Source organism: Cetorhinus maximus, chromosome 11, assembly GCF_964194155.1.
Source record: "Cetorhinus maximus chromosome 11, sCetMax3.hap1.1, whole genome shotgun sequence".
Classification (NCBI taxonomy): Eukaryota; Metazoa; Chordata; class Chondrichthyes; order Lamniformes; family Cetorhinidae; genus Cetorhinus; species Cetorhinus maximus.
In genome coordinates, this window is record NC_135889.1 from 28,937,895 (window position 1) to 28,961,238 (window position 23,344).

Below are 23,344 nucleotides of genomic sequence, written 5' to 3' on the forward strand. Positions count from 1 at the left end.
CTTCTTTTCAGAGGAAGGCATCATTCAAAGGCTAGGCGTATCCCATTGGTTGAGAGACAACACTAGAATATGAATCCCACCTTAAGGCATCCTGAAACCAATAGTCATGGCTAATTTGATAGCATCGTTGGAAGGAGCATAGAAATTTAACTTTGCCTGGCTTCTAGTAATGGAATGATGTGGGGTAAAAGGTAAATAGAGAAAATATGAAAATATGAACATATTTGTTGAAATCATAGTTGAACATCAACAAAAAGTGTGTACCAAGGCAAAAACTGAGCAAACATTTGAATGTAATGGGACCTAAATGTGGAGAAAATGGGATGAAATAAAGCTTACAGGTGAACAGTATGGGTAGTCTGAGAGCAAGTGAGTAGATAAACAATTCAAGAGATGAGAATATTTTTAAATTTTTCCCTAGTGGTTCATTAGGTGTGGTACTGAACCCTACAGATCCAAAAGGTTCCAGACACTGATCTTCAGGTGTTATCAGCCAATTTTGCATTGGACCATCACAGTTGGCTTCAGCATTTCAGTTAGAAAGTAAAAAGAGGTCATTCAGCAGATCCTGATTACCATTCAGTGACCATGCTGGAGGTGGTGTTGAACAAGATTAGGTTAGGGCTTGGTTGAGGTGCCTCCAGTTACTCGCACTAACATGAATAATGGTTGTTTAAATAAGTTAGCAGAGAGCTGCCACTGCCTATTAAACTCTACCCAGGACAAGTCTCCAGCTTCCTGCATTATGGATGAAAATGATGATGAGGGAGGAAGATTTCCAATTCGACATGGTTATTGCTGAAACCTGTGCTTGAACCCTGTTGCTTTACTATTCAATCAAAGAGAAAAGGTTGGGTTTGGCTGATAGTGGCCAGAGCATAATTTCACAAGATAAGTGCACCACAACTAGTAGAAGAGCTGATTGTATGGGGGAGGCGATGACAAAGTGGTATTGTCGCTGGACTTGTAATCCAGAGGCCCAGGGTAATGCCTCCAGGAACCCGGGTTCGAACCTGGACGGACCACCCAGCATTGACCGAGGCACCAGAAACGACAATGGCAAACTCAGCCCTGTCGACCCTGCAAAGCCCTCCTGACTAACATCTGGGGACTAGTGCCAAAATTGGGAGAGCTGTCTTGCAGACTAGTCAAGCAACAGCCTGATATAGTCATCCTCACGGAATAATACCTTACAGATAATGTCCCAGACTCCACCATCACCATCCCGCCACCAGCAGAGGTGGCGGCACAGTGGTATACAGTCGGGAGGGAGTTGCCCTGGGAGTCCTCAACATTGACTCATGAAGTCTCATGTCATCAGGTCAAACATGGGCAAGGAAACCTCCTGCTGATTACCACATACCGCCCTCCCTCAGTCGATGAATCAGTGCTCCTCTATGCTGACACATCATTTGGAGGAAGCACTGAGGGTGGCAAGGGCACAGACTGTTCTCTGGGTGAGGGACTTCAATATCCATCACTAAGAGTGGCTCCGTAGCACCACTAATGACCGAGCTGACCAAGTCCTAAATGACATAGACTGGGTTTGCGGCTGGCGGTGAGGGAACCAACACTTGACCTTATCCTCACCATCCTGCCAGCTGCAGATGCATCTGTCCATGACAGTATCGGTAGGAGTGACCACCGCATAGTTGTTATGGAGATGAATTCCCACCTTCACATTGAGGATACGCTCGATCGTGTTGTGAGGCACTATCACCATGCTAAATAGGATAGATTTCAAACAGATCGAGCAACTCAAGACTGGGCATCCATGAAGTGCTGTGGACCATCAGCAACAGCAGAATTGTACTCAAACACACTCTGTAACTTCATGGCCCAGCATATCCCCCACTCTACCATCACCATCAACCCAGGGGATTAACCCTGGTTCAATGAAGAGTGCAGGAGGGCAGGTCAGGAGCAGCACCAGGCATACCTAAAAATGACTACTTGCGTGCCAAACAGCATAAGCAGCAAGTGAAAGATAGAGCTAAGCGATCCCAGAACCAACAGATCAGATCTAAGTTCTGCAGTCCTGCCACATCCAGTCATGAATGGTGGTGGACAATTAAACAATTCACTGGAGGAGGTGGCTCCACAAATATCCCCATCCTCAATGATGGAGGAGCCCAGCACAGCAGTGCAAAAGATAAGGCTAAAGCATTCGCAACAGTCTTCAGCCATAAGTGCCGAGTGGATGATCCATCTCAGCTTCCTCCAGAGATCCCCAGCATTACAGATGCTAGTCTTCAGCCAATTCAATTCACTCCACGTGATATCAAGAAACAGCTGAAGGCACTGGATACTGCAAAGGCTATGGGCCCTGACAACATTGCGGCAACAGTACTGAAGACTTGTGCTCCAGAACTTGCCGCGCCCCTAGCCAAGCTGTTGCAGTACAGCTACAACACTGACATCTACCCGGCTATGTGGAAAATTGCCCAGGTATGTCCTGTACCCAAAAAGCAGGACAAATCCAAACCGGCCAATTACCAGTTATTACCAATTACCAATTATCAGTCCACTCTTGATCATCAGTGAAGTAATGGAAGAGATCATCAACAATGCTATCAAGTGGCACTTGCTTAGCAATAACCTGCTCACTGATGCCCAGCTTGGGTTCCACCAGGGCAACTCAGCTCCTGACCTCTTTACAGCTGTGGTTCAGGCATGGACGCCCGAGGTGAGGTGAGAGTGACTGCCCTTGACATCAAGGCCGCATTTGACCGAGTGTAGCATCAAGGAGCCCTAGCAAAACTGGAGTCAATGGGAATCAGGGGGTAAACTCTCAGCTGGTTGGAGTCATACCTAGCACAAAGGAAAATGGTTGTGGTTGTTGGAGATCAGTCATCTCAGCTCCAGGACATCACTACAGGAGTTCCTCAGGGTAATGTCCTAGGCCCAACCATCTTCAGCTGCTTCATCAATGACCTTCCTTCCATCATAAGGTCAGAAGTGGGGATGTTCGCTGATGATTGCACAATATTCAGCACCATTCGTGACTCCTCAGATACTGAAGCAGTCCATGTCCAAATGCACAAGACCTAGACAATATCCAGGCTTGGGCTGACAAGTGGCAAGTAACATTCGTGCCACACAAGTGTCAGGCGATGACCATCTCCAACAAGAGAGAATCCAACCATCGCCCCTTGATGTTCAATGGCATTACCATCACTGAATCCCCCACTATCAACATCCAGGGGGTTACCATTTACCAGAAACGGTACTGGACTAGCCAAATAAATGCTGTGGCTACAAGAGCAGGTCAGAGGTTAGGAATCGTGCGACGAATAACTCACTACCTGACTCCCCAAAGCCTGTCCACCATCTACAAGGCACAAGTCAGGAGTGTGATGGAATATTCCCCACTTGCCTGGATGAGTGCAGCTCCTACAACACTAAAGAAGCTGGACACCGTCCAGGACAAAGCAGTCCGCTTGATTGGCGCCACAACCACAAACATTCACTCCCTCCACCACCGAAGCACATTAATAGCAGTGTGTACCATCTACAAGATGCACTACAGGAATTCACCAAGGCTCCTTATACAGCACCTTCCAACCCCACGACCACTACCACCCAGAAGGACAAGGGCAGCAGATAGATGGGAACACTGCCACCCGGAACTTCCCCTCCAAGTCACTCACCATCCTGACTTGGAAATATATCGCCGTCCCTTCACTGTCGCTGGGTCAAAAACCTGGAACTCCCTTCCTAACAGCACTGTGAGTGTACCTACACCACATGGACTGCAGCAGTTCAAGAAGGCAACTCACCACCACCTTCTCAAGGGCAACTAGGGATGGGCAATAAGTGCTGGCCCAGCCAGCAAAGCCCACATCCCATGAATGAATTTTTTAAAAAGTGCTCATGTGAACAGGATCAGATCTCCCATTGTGATTGCATGATCTCCGGAATGTAACTATTGAAGAAAGTTACATGGAACAAAGCAGATGTGCAAATTGTGAACAGCAAAATGGGTGGAACAGTATGTTAGCCTGTCCTTGCACTTCAGTGTTAAAATCAAGCAGACTGATAGCATTAAAGTCACTTCTGTTTGGTGTTTGATTCACCACAAAAAATGATTATCCAAAATTTTGTACAAATTGGCAATCTGATTCTTAAAGACCATGCAATAGTTGGTGTGGGAAATGGAAAAATGTACTTTTTGCTGGTTGGGGTAGAGTTTCCATTTTGGACACATTCGACAATCTGAGTGCAAATTGTACATGAAATTGCACTGCTTTTCCAAAATGAAGTTATAGCTCAAGTTTCCGTGCAAACTCATTTGCGTAATAACGGCATGAAATCATCCATGAGCTGGCACAATCAGGCAATGTAATAAAATGCAACTGTGTAGTTTTTATCCTTGCATTTTTAAGATTGATAACCTGCTGCAGTTTTATTGATACATTCAAAAATGGCTGTATCACAAAAATAAACATTTTACTAAGTGTCTACTCCACCACCTATGACTAACCTGAGTTTAAAATCACTGAAAATGACTTTAAAAAAGTAAAACCATTTACTATTGTCATTGGTATACACTAGGCAGTTTCTTAGCTTCTTAATTATTCTTTGATGTTTAAAAACTTTTAAAACATGCCCACTAGTGCCTTTGCACCTAAAAAAAATGCTTAAGAGCCTCCTTGAAGGGCTGCAAAAGGGTGCAATTGGCTAAAATTTACCATGCTCATTATTTTAATGGGAGAGTGGGGGTCAATTTTGCGTTAAAGATCGTGGAAACTAGATAAAGAATCAACGTAGATTGCACTTAGGATTCCATGATTTCATTTGTTGGATCTTGGCTGGTTTGAAGCAAATTGTGCTGTTAGAACAATGCAATCTAGCAAAACTCTAGGCCATCATTGGATTAAAGGGAAAGGTTTGATAGAGGTTATTGAAGTTTGATCTCTCCTGACATGCCCACATTGAAATATCTGGATCTGTAATTGCTGGTCCTGGGTTACTGATGCGGTTGACAAGTCTGGTTGGAAGCATTTCTGAAGGTTTCATCAGTTCCTTCCCTTCCCTGATACTTTTGCAACTAATAAATTAAAACAAAAAATGCACACAATTTTTAATGTCCCTATGATTTTTATCCTGGGTTGCTGACAGCCATGTCCTGAGGATTAATCTTCAATTCCCAGAGATCACATGGCAATTTGAAAGGCTTAGAAATCCTATTTACTGACAGTTAGTGATATTGTGCCTCAGATGTCATCACACTTGTCATTTGGTGACTCATCAGCATTTCATCCTTATTGAAATCATTGAGCTCTATAGGAACATGCAAAGGGATTTTTATCCTCAAGAACTTAAATTGCAGCTTGCGAGAAAAAGTGTGGTAGAACAATGTTGGCAGGAAGAAACATGCTATTGCAAAAATTACATTCCTCACAACAACAGAAACTAATGCAAGGAAAAAAATGCAATAAAATATCAATGGTTATTTATATTTCCAACTTAATCCCAACTTTTGAGTCCAACCTCGGGAGGAAAGATCAGCACTCTCGTCATGTCATGTACCCATTTAAGATGGACAAGCTGAGGGCAGAGGGCACCATTCATCAGAAGAAAGTGAAATTTGGCTGATTATGATTACCATAATTGGCACATTACAACATGGCTAGTGCTGCCAACACTTCAGCCTCTCTCTGCTGCAGATTGTCTTTTCTAACACGCATTTGCTTGATGAGGTTGTGCATTGCTCAAAATCAGGGCTGTATGTGTGTGAAGTGAGAAAACAAGCAATTTCCAAAAATGAAAATGTGTAAAGAGCAGTTCTCGTCTCATGTTTCTAATGACACACATTTCATGGGATTGGAAGAGTTAAGGAAGGACTGGTTGCAATCCCGAAATATGAATTAATATATTCATCTATAGTACGTTGCAGAACCCCTCAGCATTGCTGAAATTCGCTTCCAGAAATACGTTATAGTTACCTTGCTGGAGTAAACCTGAAAGTAAATTAATACCTTCCTCAACAATGTTTAATGTTAATCCCTCGTATTGTAGTGCTCAAAATCTAAGAAAAATACTCCAATAAGATTTTGTTGCTACATGGAAAATGGGAATGTAATAATCAGTTCTGAAATTGAAGGCTGTAACTTCTACCATTTGCTTCTCCTAGACCATCGCGGTGGGCTCCCATTACCAAATCACACCTTATCCCCTTACTTCTTTACCACTTTTTCCTCCTTTGAGCATCTCGCCATGTACCCTGACTCACCTGTCGTTGAAAATCCTTGGTTTCTACTGTGAATACAAGTACCATGCCAGCTTTCTCACTGAGTCACTGCATTGAAAGATTTCTCAACCTTGGTGATTTCAATCTCCATTGGATCTCATCATGCTCTCTCTCCTCCCTCAATCTCTTCTTCCATAAAACGCACCCCCCCAACCCATATACATGGCCACCCCCTTGACCTTGTCATCTCACATGACTTCACTACTCCCTTAGTATCAATCACAGATCCTTCTTCCTTCCCCCAACCATACCTCCTTCTGTGCCTGTCCTTGGAAAACATTCACTCCCACTTCACTTACAAATGTACTTCCAAAATTGCAACTGTCTCGCTTTGACCCTCCATTCACCACAATATTTCTGCAGTTACTGACTTGCTCAACTGTACCCTCACTTCCAACTTTGATGCCTGAGTCCTCATTAGAACCATTACTTTGTCTCACCCTCACCATTTCCCTGGTACGACCCTCATCTCCACTTCCCTCAGGCCAAGTTGACACAGATGTGAACGAATATGGTTTAGCCATTCACCGTCAGATCTGGCTGGACCATATATAGCATGGTTGGGTCCTGCGCACTATTCCAGGATTATCCTGGAATGCAACAGCAACCCCAGGTTTCTTTCCTCAACTGAAAATCATCTTCTTAAACCCTCTTCCCATGCCTCCTCCACCCTTACCCCCAATAACAAATGCAAGAAGCTAATGTACTTCTTTGACATTAAGATTGAGACCATCCAATCTTCTACTGGGGCCACATACCTGCATCCCCTATCCCACCGGACCAAACATCCTCTAAGGTTTCACCCTGCTCCAGTCCAAACTTGTATCTTTCTTTTGTTCTTCTCCTATTGCCCCTCATGCCCTTGCCAAGTTTGTCTTGTCCATGAGACTCACCTCCCAATCTCTTGACTCTATTCCCATTAAACTACTGACCACCCAACTTCCTTTCCTGGCTCTCATGTTAGCCAATGTTGTTAATGATTCTCTCTCCTCCGGTTCTGCCCCTCCTTCAAAATCTGTCAGCATCACCTGTCGCCTCAAAAAACCAAGTCCTGACCCCATCGCCTGCCCCATCCCCAACCTCCCTTTCCTCTCCAAAGCCCTTAGATGTGTTGTTGCCTCCCAAATCTATGCATATCTTTCCTGGAACTCCATGCTTGAATCCCTCTGCCCATGCCACAGTATTGAAATGGCTTATCAAAGTCACAAATGATGTCCTATGTGACTGTGACAAAGTTAAACTATTTCTCTTCGTCCTTTTTGACCTGCCTGCAGCCTTTGACACACCATCCTCCTCTAACACTCCTCCACTGTTGACCACCTGGGTGGGACTGCACTTGCCTGGTTCCATTCTTATCTACCTAATCGTAGCTAGAGAATCACCTGCAATCTGCAACGGCTTCTTTGTCTGCTTCCACGCAGTCACCTCTCGTGTCCCACAAGGATATATCCTTTTCCTTTATCAACTGAGAACATGTCATCAGTTTCCACATGTACACTGATACACTCTACATCATCATCACCTCTCCTGACCTGCCAATGTCTATAAATCATTAGGCTGTTTGTCCGACATCCAGTACTGGATGAGCAGAATTTTCATTTTGGCCAACATTCTTCCTTCAATGAACACCAGAAAACAGATTATCTGATCATTCAGTCACCTGCTGATCGTGACATTTTCTGTGCATAAGGTGGCTACATATTTGTCTACATAACAGTGGCTTTCAGCAACATCCTGATGAGATGCAAGCCACTGCGGCTAGGTCCAGGAGGACGAGCTGGTTATTCTGAACTGACCACTGGAAAATCTGAGACCAATCCACTTTTTGCCTGTTTCTCCTTCCCTTTATGTTGGAATTTACTACCATTTTGCTTATTGTGTATTGTTATCAACCATAGCAATATGGCTGACATCAACAAAACAGCATCAATAAGTAAGGACATCTTTCCTGTACCAGTGAAGTACGCTTTATATATGCTAAATAGGAAATATTTATTTTTTATGGAATCAGTTTAAACATCAGGCCATTGCTGTCACCAAGTAAGACGATGAACCTTTAATGTAGAAAGGTAACACGTTTGTTCTCAGCTTACTGATGCGATAGTCCATGCGATCCACATCTTAATGAAAGGAAGCTTTTCTAGCGTTCCATTAGCTCATTGTTAAAAGGAAGAAGGAGTTACCCCTTCACCCCATTAACCTGAAAAGCAACTCTGTGTAATTTGGTTTCCTAATGGTTCTTTTGAATCGGTTCCCTTTTGGTCTTTAGTAGCTATAGAGAATGTCTGACTGGATGAATATAGTGTGCATTTTTGTTTTGTTTTGATATTAAGTAATATAAATGTGAGACATAAACATTTTCAGATCCATTCTCGTGCTGATAGCATTAGGGAATATAACCTATTGACAGAATCAGCAATAAGCAACATCTTGCCTAATATTGGCCTTTCTCCTCCCATAGTTCTCATCAATGGTCCATCTTGTTTTGTTTTGCAGCAGAAATATGGCCTTTTCATTCAAGCATAAGCATTAATTGGAGTTGAGCCGATGAGGGTCAACAGTGCAGAAAAATACAGAGAAGGAAGTACTGTAGGATCTTAATGATTCTACCCAGAATCAACCATCTAGACCAGAATTAACTTAGCCTATGCTGTTAGCTAATGTCAGCTGGTGCAGCAGAAGGGGCACTACTGTTGTCCACCTCAATCCTGGATCGGGAGGAAAAAATAATTAATCATAATTTCTACTCCTCACCACTATTGAGTAACACCTGTGGAGAGAGAGACAGAGATAACGTTTCGAGTCCTGAGATCTGTAGAAGAGACATACGGACTCAGAATGTTATCTCCGTCTTTCTCTCTACAGATGCTGTCAGACCTGCTGAGTTTTCCCATCATTTTTTGTTTTTGTTTCAGATTTCCAGCATCTGCAGTATTTGGCCTTTATTATTATAATCGAGTAACATCTGTTGTATGGCAATAACAATTGAATGAGAACAAGACCAGACTTGGCTGCATTACCCTACATGACTGTGAAGTTTGTTGGTACTACCCAAGGCCATACATGAGACACCACAGCGTATCTAGACCCAAAATCACAGAATTGTTACAGCACAGAAGGAGGCCATTCGGCTTGTTGTGTCTGCGAGTTCTCCATAGGAGCAATTTACCTAGTGCCATTCCTCCAACTTCTCCCTGTAGCCCTGCACATTCTTCCTTTTCAGATAACAATCCAATCCCCTCTTGAATGCCTCAATCGAACCTGCCTCCATTACACTCTCAGGCAGTGCATTCCAGATTCTAACCACTCATTGCATAATAAAGTTTTTTTCCTTATATCGCCATTGCTTTTTTTGCATATAACCTTAACTCTGTCCAGACCGCTCATGATGTTGAATACATCTATCAAATCTCCTCTCAATCTCCACAAGGATAACAGTCCCAACTTCTCCAATCTATCTACATAACTGAAATTCCTCAACCCTGGGACCATTCTCATGAATCTTTTCTGCACTCTCTCGAATGCCTTCACATCTTTCCTAAGGTATGGTGCCCAGAATTGGACACAATACCCCAGTTGAGTCCGAACCAATATCCTATCTAAGTTTAGCATATCTTCCTTGCTTTTATACCCTATTCCTCTACCAATAAGCCTAGAGTGCTGTATGCTTTATTAACCACTCTCTAAACCTGTCCTGACACCTTCAATGATTTATACACATATACACCCATTTAGAATTGTACCCTTTATTTTACATTGTCTCTTTGCGTTCTTCCTACCAAAATGAATCACTTCACACTTCTCTGCATTCAATTTTATCTGTCACTGGTTTAGCCATTCCACAAATCTGTCTATGTCCTCTTGAAGTTCTACCCTCCTCACAGTTCACAATGCTTCCAAGTTTCGTTTTATTCACAAATTTTGAAAATGTGCCCTGTACACCAGGGTCTATGTCATTAATATATATCAGGAAGAGCAAGGTTCAAAACACTGACCCATGGGGAATTCCACTGCAAATGTTCCTCCAGCCTGAAAAACATCCATTAATCACTACTCTCTGTTTCTTGTCACTCAGCCAATTTTGTTTCCATGTTGCTACTATCTTCTTTATTCCATGAGCTATAACTTTGCCCACAAATCTGTTGTGCCTTCTGGAAGTCCATGTATAAGTAACAACAGCATTATCCTCATCAACCTGCTCTGTTACCTCATCAAAAAACTCCAGCAAGTTAGTTAAATACAAATCCACGTTGGCTTTCCTTAATTAACCCGCATTTATCCAGGTGGCTATTCATTTTGTCCCAAATTATCATTTCTAGAAGCTTCCCCACCACCGAAGTTAAACTGACTGGCCTGTAATTAGTGGGTTGTCTTTACGCACTTTTTTGAACAAGGGTGTAACATTTTCAATTCTCCAGGCCCCTGGCACCAGACCCAAATCTAAGGAAGACTGGAAAATCATGGCCAGTGCCTCCACAATTTCTACTCTCACTTCCCTCAGTTTCCCTGGATGCATCCTGTCCGGTCTTGGTGTCTTATCAACTTTAAGTACAGACAGCCTATCCAATACCACATCCTTATCAATTTTAATCCCTTCAATTATCTGAATTACCTCCTCTTTTACCATGATCTGCACAGCATCGTGTTCCTTGGCAAAGACTGATGCAAACTGTTCATTTAATACCTCAGCTATGCCCTTGCCTCCCTGCATAACACCCCTTTTTGGTCCCTAATTGGCCCCAGTATGAGTTGGTGCACTCAAGAGGGAGGAGTTGTCAAAAAAAGGCTGAAGATGAAATAAAAGTAACGGAGAAGTAGATGTATCTGGGTAACAGGTGGAGAAGCTCCACTGTCTGTTTTTCAGGTGTGAAGCAGTTGGAGGAGAAAAGGGCAGAAAATAAAAACAGAAAACGCTGGAAAAACTCAGCAGATCTGACAGCATCTGTGGAGAGAGAAACAGACTTAATGTTTCGAGTCTGCATGACCCTTCTGCAGAGAAAATACTTTGCTAAAGGAATCTCTGAGTACAAGTTCCACCCAGGCCACACCTGTGCAGCTTCTAATGACTAGTCACAAGTTATTTTGTCTGGTCACCTATATGACCTCAAGTTTAGAAAGGCAGAATAAAGTTCTTTTGGGGAAAAAAAACTATAACAAGGACAAAGAAACATGATTTGTCAAAAAGAGCATAATGATAAATATCATAAATGACCTCCTAAAATTTCATGACTTGTGCCATTATAATTTTTTTTGCTCGAGTTAGTGTGAGTTGTGTGCTGTAAATGTGAGAAGCATCTGTTCTTGGAATAGCAATTTTTATAGAAGTGTCAGCATCCAGTACTCATTAGTCAGGTAGATTGTGAACAAGCCTTCCTGACACTCTCCCAGCAAGAATTCCCAGTTCAGCTATTGTACAGGTCAAATACAAAATAAAAATCCCTGTACTTTAAGTCAACATTATACCTTAATCTCAATTTCAGAAGAGTTTGTCTCTGCCACATCATTGTAATTTTTTTTCACTTCACGTGTTTGCATCACTATTGCATTTTCAAAATGATTTTGTTAATTTCTACCAAATTGTGATCAGTTCTGTAGTGTAAGCCCATAACGATTTATTTTGGACAAGCAAACTAATTTCAAATAGATTCTTGCAGCAGACAGAAGATGCCTGGAATTGTACTAGTCTCCAGAGGTAAAAGGATCATATTGTGACCCATTCACCACTTAATCGCCAAGAAATTATGGGACCTTGTAACAAAGGCAATGTAATAGTTGTCAGGGACTTTAATCTTCATATAGACTGGACCAAGCAAATTAGCGAAGGTGGTTTGGAAGATGAGTTTGTAGGCTGCTTTTACGACAGTTTCCTGGAGCAATATGTTGTGGAACCAACTAGGGATAAAGCTATTTTAGATCTAGTACTGTGCAATGAGGCAGGGCTAATTATTAATGTCAGAGTAAAAGATCCGCTGGGAAACAGTGATCATAATATGAATGAATTCCACATTACCTTTGGAAAAAGTCATCCTCCAATCACAAACAAGAACCTTAAAGTTAAGCAAAGCTAATTACACAGGTCTGGGGAGAGTGCTGGCTAAGGTTGATTGGATAAATAGGCTAAAAGGTATGGTGTTAAATAAACAATGAGAAACATTTAAAGAAACAATTCAAAATGTTCAACAAAAATGTATTTTATTGAAAAACAAAAACTCAGTGATGTTCAATGGCATTACCATCACTGAATCCCCCACTATCAACCACCTGGGGGTTGCCATTGACCAGAAACTGTACTGGACTAGCCATATAAATACTGTGGCAGGTCAGACGCTAGGAACCGTGCGACGAGTAACTCACCTCCTGACTCCCCAAAGCCTGTTCACTATCTACAAGGCACAAGTCAGGATTCTGATGGAATACTCCCCACTTGCCTGGATGAGTGCAGCTCCCACAACACTGAAGAAGCTGGACACCGTCCAGGACAAAGCAGTCCGCTTGATTGGCACCACATCCACAAGCATTCACTCCCTCCACCACCGACGCACAGTGGCAGCAGTGTGAACCATCTACAAGATGCACTGCAGGAGTTCACCAAGGCTCCTTATACAGCACCTTCCAAACCGACAATCACTACCATCTAGAAGGACAAGGGCAACAGCAGATAGATGGGAGCACCACCACTTGGAAGTTCCCCTCCAAGTCACTCACCATCCTTATATGGAAATATATTGCCATTCCTTCGTCGTCGCTGGGTCAAAATCTTGGAACTCCGTTCCTAACAGCACTGTGGGTGTATTTACACCACATGGACTGCTGTAGTTCAAGAAGGCAGCTCACCACCACCTTCTCAAGGGCAATAAATGCTGGCCCAGACAGCGAAGCCCACATCCTGTGAATGAACAAAAAAATACATTGCTCAACGAGCACAATGGTGATGAGACTTGGCTTAAGTTCGGATGCAGGCAGTGGAGTTTTGAATGAGCTCATATTTACGAAGGGTGCAAGGTGGGAAACTAGCTAGGAGAGCATTAGACTATTCAAGAGTTAACAAGAGCATGGATTACACACATTCTGAACACAAATTAAAAACTTGTCTTTTCCACAAGAATCACTAGATAGTGATCAAGGACAGAATATTATGCTCGGCATGCGGACGCGTGCCCGACACACCCCAGCGTAAAACAATGCGTGACGACGTCTGGCGTGCGTCCCGACATCATCGCGCAGTCTCACTATATTTCGTTCGACTGCGCACCCGCCTATAATTATAAGGCCTACTAAGGCCATTAACAATCTAACTAAATATAAATTTACGCTGCCCGTCCAACCTAACGGTTGGCAGGCAGGCAAAAAGGCCAAGCGGTCTTTACAATTTTAGGAAACCTCATCCACGAGAGGGAAGAGATTTCCTAAAGCAAATAAATATTAAATGAAAACTTTATTTTTGAATTAAGAACATGTCCCAGCTCATGTGACAGAGTCGCATGAGGGGACATGCTTTATTAAATTTTTATTCTCTTTGTTTTTTTTACAAAGCACTTCAATTCCCCTGAGGTAGCTCCATACCTCAGGGAGATTGAAGCACTCTTTCTCACGCATGCACGAACTGCACACTAGGCCCGGCTCTACATCCTCCTCCCACCGCTCAGGCAGTGCTCAGCGCTACCGCTCACAATCCATGCTGGGCAGGCCTTAATTGGACCGCCCACTGAAATTGCAGTGTGAAACCGATCGGTTGACTTCCCAACCGCCCCCGCCTGCCCCTGCCGAGCACCCCTGCCAAGGACAAAATCCTGGCCCAGAAGTATGAACTTGCCTGAGAACACTGAAGTCAATTTTAGCTACTGATCATCGTCACAATGGCCAAGGTCAACTAACTAACTGTGAATGAGATCTTCAGGGGTTGCACTCAGAACCAAAAGCGCCAAAAACAACTCATATTTATATAGCACCTTTAATATGTTAAACATCACTAGGTGTTTCACAGCAGCATTATAAAGCAAGGTATGATACCGAACTACATTAGATCCAATGACCAAAAATTTAGTCAAAGACGTAGGTTTTAAGGAGTGTTTTAAAGGACAAAAACAAGGTATAGAAGCAAAGAGGTGTTGGGATGGTATTCCAGAGTTTGGGGCCCAGGCAACTGAAGGCACGGCCACCAGTGGTGGAGTGATTAAAATCAGAATTAAAGAAAGGCAAATATCTTGGTGGGTTGTCAGGCTGAAGGAGATTACTGAGATAGGGAAGGTGAGGTGATGGAGAGATTTAAAAACAAGGGTGGGAATTTTAAAGTCAAGATGTTGTTTGCCCAGGAGCCAATGTAGTTCAGTGAGAACAGGAGTGATAGGGGAATGTGACTTGCTGCGAGCTAAGACATGGGCAGCACCCCCATGTTTATCAATGAGATAAAACTCAAGGTACTATTTTTGATATCATCTCAACACTTCATATTTTTCAACCTTTAGTGCAGGATATAAATTACAAAACTAGCACTGATTGCCAAAGGAGGGGAAAGGATTGAAGAGAGTGGATGGCTGAGCAGGACACAGCCATTATATAAAGCATAACAAAAACAGAAATACCCGGAAAAACTCAGCAGGTCTGGCAGCATCGGCGGATGACCATGAGGACTCGAAACGTCAACTTTGTTCTTCTCCGCCGATGCTGCCAGACCTGCTGAGTTTTTCCGGGTATTTCTGTTTTTGTTTTGGATTTCCAGCATCCGCAGTTTTTTGTTTTTATATAAAGCATGGTAACCTATTAAGATGGAAGCAGATGAACGTGTAAGCTTAGTGGACATAATTAAAGCATGCCATTGTTCAGCCTTACTAACTTCCACTAAATCAATAGCGAAAACTCTTAACTAAATAAATGTGCATTACTGAAGCAGTAGCATGTTTACTAATCACAAAGTGTGCTTGAGAAATGCTCCATGCTCTTACTAGTGACTAATGACAAGCTTAACCTTTTAAATTCATGTACCTCTCACAGCATTTATATATATTATGTGTATATACTCATTTTACTCATCTTAGTGCTGAAAAATGCAAACATTTTCCATTTCAAGCACCCTGTGTCAGAAACAACCAAATGACAGTTTTTAGCATTGTTAGATGCAGAGTAAAGCCCCTACTCTCGCTCAACAATGTTTTTCAGTCCTAACCTTAGCAACCCCTACTGTGATATGTGTGTCTTTTTTTCCATTTTGCACACCAGTTACTCCGATGTCCCTCTGGATGAAACTGCCTATTTAAGAATAGACATTACTAGATATTACTCCTGCTGATGATATTGCATATCTATTTTATATGGGTTAAAGTCTCCACTAAGAGAACAGAAAGGGAAGTCCACATTAAACGCTCACATTAAACATTTGTTCAATAACATGGTAGTTTCCATCAGATCGCGCTTAATGAGAAACAGTTTTGTGCTGTGAGCCTATGTTCACTAAGAACTGAAATGAAACTGGAAACCTTGTTTCACATTAAACCTTCACAACAACCAACTGAGAAGACATTTGTTCCCTCAGCCTGGGTGAATTTAAAACATCTTTACACTCATGCTTTTTTTTTTAAAATTTCCTGTCTGTTTTACTAACTTTGTTTTCTGCTTATGTATGTGGCATTCACAGCGCTCCTCAGCAGTGGCTCTTTGTGACATCACCACGAAAGCTTTAAGGATCATTAACGCAACTGAAAAAGCATTGTATGACTTTGCAGAAGTAGATGGCACAGTTAATGAACCTCTCACAAATTCCAGTTTTCACCTAAAGTCCAGTGAAAAAGATCTAAATGTGAGCGAGGCTGATGAAGCATACAGAAAACTTGAGGAAAACGTAAGAACAAGTCTACTTCACAGAAGAAATCTATTTTACTATTAATACATATGAGATATCTTTGCATTTCCTTACAGTTCTTTCACATTTAATAAATATAAAAGGAGGGTCTGAATTGAACTACACCTCTGTGGATGTGTAATGTTCTTAGGTAACTGCATCTCTTGGCATGGTGCTGAATCATGGAAAAGCTCATGTTGCACCCATCTTTGCCGAGTTAGTTGATCGCAGAGAAGGAAAGAATTGGGGCACTTCCATTGGTTCAGCACCTCTTGGCTAGATAACTTTCCCGTGGTTTCTGCTGGAAAGCTAACATATGCGGACATTAAATCAAGCTTAGCTGAGGTGCCTTCTGTGCTAGAATAACCTGACAGCACATTGTCTAGGTTGATGCATTGAGTGACACTTGGCAAGAGGGCTGCTGGAAAACTATACCCCAGGAGGGGGAGAAAATTAAGGCTATTTCAATTTTTTATTTTCTAATTGAAAACAACGCTAAAGAAGGTTAATCATTTGATGCAAAGTAAACGTTGGCATGTGGGAAACACCTCAGCAATGTTTCTAGCTGACCCAGCCGATATCCCTGCCTGACATTTTGCCAGTGCTCTTGACATGTGCCTCTAGCATATGAGGTACTGTCAGAGACAGAAAGAGGGAGTAATTTGGCACATTGTGTTCCTGTAGGTGTATATGGCAGCCAGCACAAATTACGGCCTGGAAAGGCAGCTGAAGGACCTGGAGGAGCGAGCACGAAGCAGACAGAGTCACACCACCACAACAACAGACTCTGAGCTCTCAGAACTGGAAGATAAGGTGGCTTCAGCTGTTGCTAAAGTTCAATACACTGAAAGCGAGGTACAGTGTAAAGTGTTACAGATCTGAAAGACAGTTTAGCAGCTGCATGTTGAAACTGAGGAGGACTGGCTCCCTATTTCCGATGGCTGCATTGGTCAAAACTTTGCCCAGTGCCTGTACAGAGCAGCAAAGTTGCCAGGTTTGATCTTTGATCTGTGCTGATGTAGCTGGTCTCAGCTGGTATGGTAGAAAATAAACTGGAATTGGCTTTAGTTTCCCCTGGATTAGTGAGGGGGTGGTAAAAAAAAAATCAGGCTAGGTTCTCAACATTGATTGTTATCCAGTGGTCTCTGCTGGAAGTGCACTGTCATAGACATCAGATGAGTTTAGATCAGGCTTGACTGTAGTGCTCAGCATTTTCAAATATACTACAAATTTCATTGTATTGGCAGGGTTTACTCAATGCATTTTATTGATAGCCAAACTCATAATCAATTTCTTGCTCAAAGACAACTGTTGCAAACTCAGTGATGAGATGGGCTCTGAGTGCATTTCCTCACACAGAGAACTCCTGATTTCTATCATGCCACTGTAGGGAGCTGGCAAATGGAGACTGGACACACTCCCATAGAAAGAGAGAAGAAAACTATAGCCCAGTCTATCATTGGTTTAATCTGAGTCCACCATTTTAATACAGTTTAAACCCAATTATTTTAAATGGGTCAATTTAAAATTTTTCTGTTTCCACCACCAATAACAGAGAAAAGTGATATGATGCACTAAGTATTCATCCTCAATATTGTCAATGGTAAACTTTGTCTTAAAGGACCAAATTATTCTTTTAATTTGTTGTATTTTAATGGGTCCTTTACTTACTGTAAGGAAGTTGGATAACCCTGTCATCATAGTACTTCCTTGCTTCCTTTTACTGGCAAATAAGAAAATGGTAAGGAACAGCAAAGTGTCTCAGCTCAACCAGCATTCCACAACTGGGCATCAACAGCAACAGCTTGATTTTATAGAATGCCTTTAACATAGTAAATGTGCAAAGGCATTATGGAAGGCCAAACATTATATGTGCGGGGACGATTAGATGCAAAGGGTTATCAGGATGTATTATAAGTAGCAATGAAGAATGGCATTTTAGCTGAGGTCCACTGAGCAGACTGTACCGCAGAACATGTCAGTCCCGTTAAGAAAAGAGATGAGAAGATAATTAACTGAATAAAAGGAACCTTAATTAGATTGAATGGAGTAACACCTTTAGAAATATGGTTGATTCAGAAAAAGTGCAACCTCAATAATTGGTTTCTTTGTAATTTTAGGTCACAAATGTTAATGTGCAAAACTCACCTCAGAAATTGGAACATATGAACATACATACGAACATGCATACTTACATACGAACATTCATACATACGAACATACATATGATTAGGAGCAGGAGTAGGCCACTCGGCCCCTCGAGCCTGCTCCGCCATTCAATAAGACCATGGCTGATCTGAATGTAACCTCAGCCCCACATTCCTGCCTACCCTGATAACCTGTTGCCCCCTTGTTAATCAAGAATCTATCTAGCTCTGCCTTAAAAACATTCAAAGACTCTGATATGAAATATGGAATATGTATATAATTCCATTTTTAAAAATCTCTACTATAAGTAAGTATTATTTTCTAGTTAACAGTAATTTTCTGGCAGGTGTGTTAAGTATTCCCTGGTTTGTACACAGTTACCCAAAGTTAGCAAGTTTGGTAGGTACAGCAGATGTATTCATTCTCAGAATGGAGTGAGTTACTGTGAACATGACTTGATACATGGCATGGTGCCCTCAATTATTGTCTGTGCTACCAAATACTAAGACCAATTCTGACCTCTCCCTCATTTGGTTTGCCATCAGTGAGGGTATCAATGCCTGACAATGTTTGGCATATAGTGCTCACTTTCAATGCCCCATTCGCTCAGGACCGTGAATGCTTTTTCACCCCCATGGCTTACAGTGTCCCTCACCTTTTCACCCTCAGATCAAAAGGCTGAAATTACTATACGCTTCCCATTTGACCAACCAGAAGTCCACAGCTAACACTGGTTAAACCGCCTCAATTGTGCTGTCATTCCCTCTCCTTGACCAAAACTGCTTATTATTGCAAGCTCATCATGCAAAGCAAAATCAACTCCAAACTCCTTCTACAAACTCCTGACTCAGTCATCACCTCAAACCCTAAGTATGAGAAACTCAGTGACTCAATTGTGTCCAAAATTAAGGCCATTGGCGCAGCTGCTGGCTCTGAATGCTGCAGGATTTAACATTTTTCCTGTTTTCCACCCAACCAAATCCTCAGCCATCCTGTTCGCTTGCTCTCTGCCCTCAACACATTCATCTTGTCCAGTGAGTCTTCAGTTGCCCCAAAGATTCTCTGCCATTTGAGCTTCTATCCATCTCCATGAATGCAGATTTGAGGAGAGTGCGAGAGGATGACCCTGGCACAGGCAGTCAGCAGCACCTAGAGGAGAGTGCGAAACGAGGACCCTGGGACAGGCAGTCAGCAGCACCTAGTCTATCTACAGGATCTAGCATCTAGATAGTAGATCCTGACAGTCGCTATACTGTAGGACAGAGAATGAATCAGGAGATAATGAGGGCATGTAAAAAAGGCAGTTCATGAATCATGGGTGACTAATCTTCATGTAGATTGAGAAAATCAAATTGGCAGAGGTAGACAAGAGCAAGAATTCATAGAGTGTATTCGGGACAGTTTCTTCGAATAATATGTTGTGAATCCAACCAGGGGTCAGGCTATTTTGGATCTGGTGATGTGTAATGAGGCAGGTTTAATAAATGATCTCAGAGTAAAAGATCCCCTAGGAAACAGTGACCATAACATGGTAGAATTTAGCATTCAGTTTGAGAGTGAGAAACGTAGGTCAGAAACAACTGTGCTAAACTTAAATAAGGGTAATTACAATGGAATTAGGGCAGAATTTGCTGGAGTGGACTGGGAAAGCAGTTTAGCAGAAAATATGGTTGATGAACAATGGCAGACATTTAAGAAAATAGCTCATGACTCTCAACAATATCCCAGTGAGGAAGAAGAATTCAAGGAAGGAAATAAACCAACCATGGTTAACCAAGGAAGTTAAGAACAGTATCAAATTGAAAGAAAAAACATACAATGTGGCGAAGATTAGTGGTAAACCAGAGGATTGGGAAAGTTTTAAAAATCAACAAAAGATGACCAAAAAATAATTAAGAGGGAGAAAATAAACTTTGAAGGTAAACTAGCAAGTAATATAAAAATGGACAGTAAAGTAAGAGCTTCTTTAAATATATAAAAAGGAAGAGAGAGGCCAAAGTGAACATAGGCCCCTTAGAGAGTGAGGCTGGGGAAATAATAATAGGGAACCAGGAAATGACAGAGGAGTTGAATAAATACTTTGCCTCAGTCTTCACAGTAGAAGATACTAATAGCATTCCAAAAATACTAAATAATCAAGGGGCAAAACTGGGGGCAGGAAATAAACACAATAACTATCACTAGAGAAAAAGTACTAGGGAAACTAATGGGGCTAAAGGCCGATAAGTCCCCTGGACCTGATGGGTTGCATCCTGGGATATTAAAGAAAATAGCTACAGAGATAGTGGATGTACTGGTAGTAATCTTCCAAGAATCCTTAGATTCTGGAAAAGTCCCAGAGAATTGGAGAATGGCCAATGTAACACCCTTATTCAAAAAGGGAGGGAGACAAAAAACAGGTAACTATAGACCAGTTCGCTAAACATCTGTCATTGGGAAAATGTTGGAGTCTATTATAAAGGATGTAATAGCAGAGCAGTTAGAAATATATAATCTAATCAAGCAGAGTCAGCATGGCTTCATGAAGGGGAAATCATGCCTAACAAATTTATTAGAACGATTTGAGGAGGTAACAAGCAGGATAAAGGGAACCACCAGTAGACGTGATATATTTGGATTTCCAAAAGCCGTTCGATAAGGTACCGCACATAAGAGCGTAATAAGATAAGAACCCATGGTGTTGGGGGTAGTATATTAGCATGGATAGAGGATTGGCTAACTAATAGAAAACAGAGGGGGCATTTTCAGGATGGCAACCTGTAACTAGTGGAGTGTCACAGGGATCAGTGCCAGGGCCACAATTATTTACACTATATATTAATGACTTAAATGAGGGAAATGAATGTACTATCACCAAGTTTGCGGATGACACAAAAATAGGTGGGAAGGCAAATGGTGAGGATGACACAAGAAGTTTACAGAGGGATATAGACAGGTTAAGTGAGTGGGCAAAAACTTGGCATATAGAATATAATGTGGGAAAATGTGAGGTTATGGACTTTGGCGGGAAGAATAGAGGAGCTGAATATTATTTGAATGGAGAAACACTGCAGAAGGCAGCAGCACAGAGGGATTTGGGAGTCCTTGTGCATGAATCCCAAAAAGCTAACATACAAGTTCAACAGATAATAGGGAAGCAAATGGAATGTTGGCCTTTATTTCAAAGGGAATGGAGTATAAAAATACAGAAGTCTTGCTAAAGCTGTACAAGGCACTAGTTAGACCACACCTAGAATACTGTGAACAATTTTGGTCCCCTTATCTAAGGAAAGATATATTGGCAATGAAGGCAGTCCAGAGAAGGTTCACTAGGTTGATCCTGGGTATGGAGGATTTTCTTATGAGGAGAGGTTGTGCAGGTTGGGCCTGTACTCATTGGAGTTTAGAAGAATGAGAGGCGACCTTATTGAAATATATAAGATTTTTAGGGGGCTTTACAGGGTAGATACTGAGAGGCTGTTTTCCCTTGTGGGAGAGTCTAAGACCAGAGGGCATAATCTCAGAATAAGTGGGCGCCTATTTAAAACAGAGATGAGGAGGAATTTCTTCTTTCAGAGGGTAATGAATCTGTGGAATAATTTACCACAGAGGGCTGTAGAAGCTGGGTTGTTAAATATATTCAGGGCTGAGATAGACATTTATAATCAGTAAGGGAATCAAGGGTTATGGGAAAAGGCAGAAAAGTGGAGTTGAGGATTATCAGGTCAGCCATGATCTCATTGAATGGTGGAGCAGACTTGATGCGTCGAATGGCCTACTTCTGTTCCTACGTATTATGGCCTTATAGTCTATACTCAAGTAGGAGTAAGGGTAAAATAAAAGCAAGGGTCCATACTTTATTTAGTTAAGATTTGTCTGGGGAGCTCAGTCCCGTCATTTGTACATCCTGTGCTATGTGGGAAATCATAGACGCTCCTGGCGCACTGGATGAGCATGTGTGCAGGAGGTGCCTCCAACTGGAGCACTCAAGCTCTGAGTTTTGGAGCTTGAGCGGCAGCTGGGACACTACAGTGCATTCACAAGGCTGAGAGGTTCGTGGATAGCACATTTCAGGACCTGGTAACCCCGTAGCTTAAGGAAGTGCAAGCAGAGAGGGAATGGGTGACCGCCAGACAGAAGAAGGGGACAAGGCAGGTAGTGAGGGAATCCCCCGAGTGCATCTCACTCAAAACCGTTTTTCGGTCTTGGAAAAGGGTGAGAGTGATGGTTCCTCTGTGGAGGCCAACCAGAGCCAAGGCCATGGCACTGTGGGTGGTCCAGCTGCTCAGAATGGGAGGAAGAAGTGTGAAAGGGCAGTAGTGTTAGGGGATTTGTTAGTGTGGGGAGTAGACAGCCGCTTCTGCTGCTGTAGATGTGACTCCAGGATGGTATGTTGCCTCCCGGGTGTCAGGGTCAAGGATGTCACAGAACAGCTGCAGAGCATTCTGAAGAGGGAGGGTGAACAGTCAGAGGTCGTGGTCCATGTTGAGACCAATGACATAGGAAGAAAGAGAAATGAGGCCCTGCAAGCAGACTTTAGGGAGTTAGGTAGGAAATTGAAAAGCAGGACTTCAAAGGTAGTAATCTCCGGATTACTCCCAGTGCCACAGTGAGTATAGGAAAAGAAGGATAGATGAATGTGTGGCTGAAGAAATGGTGCAGGAGGGACGGCTTTAGATTCCTGGGGCATTGGGACCGTTTCTGGAGGAGGTGGGACCTGTACAAGTTGGACGGGTTACATTTGAACAGGAGGGGGACCAACATCCTCGCGGGGAGGTTTGCTAATGCTGTTGGGGCAGATTTAAACTAAATTGGCAGGGGAATGGGATCCTGAAAAGTAGTTCAGAGGCAAGAGAAGCTGAGATGGAGTTAGAAGTTAAAACGCTAGTAAGTGAGTCTGGAAGGCAGAGGAAACAGACTAGATAAGAAAGACGTGAGTTTAGCAAGGCTAAATGAAATATATTTTAATGCAAGGAGCCTGAGGAATAAGGCAGATGAGCTGAGGGCACAGATAGATACGTGGTAGTACGATATCATTGGTATGACCGAGACTTGGCTAAAAGGGCAGGATTGGCAGCTCAACATTGCTGGTTACAGGATATTCAGGCAAGATAGAGAGGGGGATAGAA

The 23,344-nt window shown here is 42.4% G+C and overlaps 1 protein-coding gene across 6 annotated transcripts in view; it reads left to right on the forward strand.

The window, feature by feature from the left end:
- mlpha (melanophilin a) overlaps positions 1–23,344 on the forward strand; it is a 203,068-nt gene that overhangs the window by 155,853 nt on the left and 23,871 nt on the right. For 5 of the 6 annotated variants that reach the window (XM_078551716.1, XM_078551719.1, XM_078551718.1 and 2 more), the window contains 2 exons: positions 15,885–16,088; positions 16,773–16,943. In XM_078551716.1, the coding sequence (XP_078407842.1) occupies positions 15,885–16,088; positions 16,773–16,943 (375 nt within the window). The remainder of the gene's footprint in view (positions 1–15,884; positions 16,089–16,772; positions 16,944–23,344) is intronic. The other variant, XM_078551720.1, reaches the window with a different exon arrangement.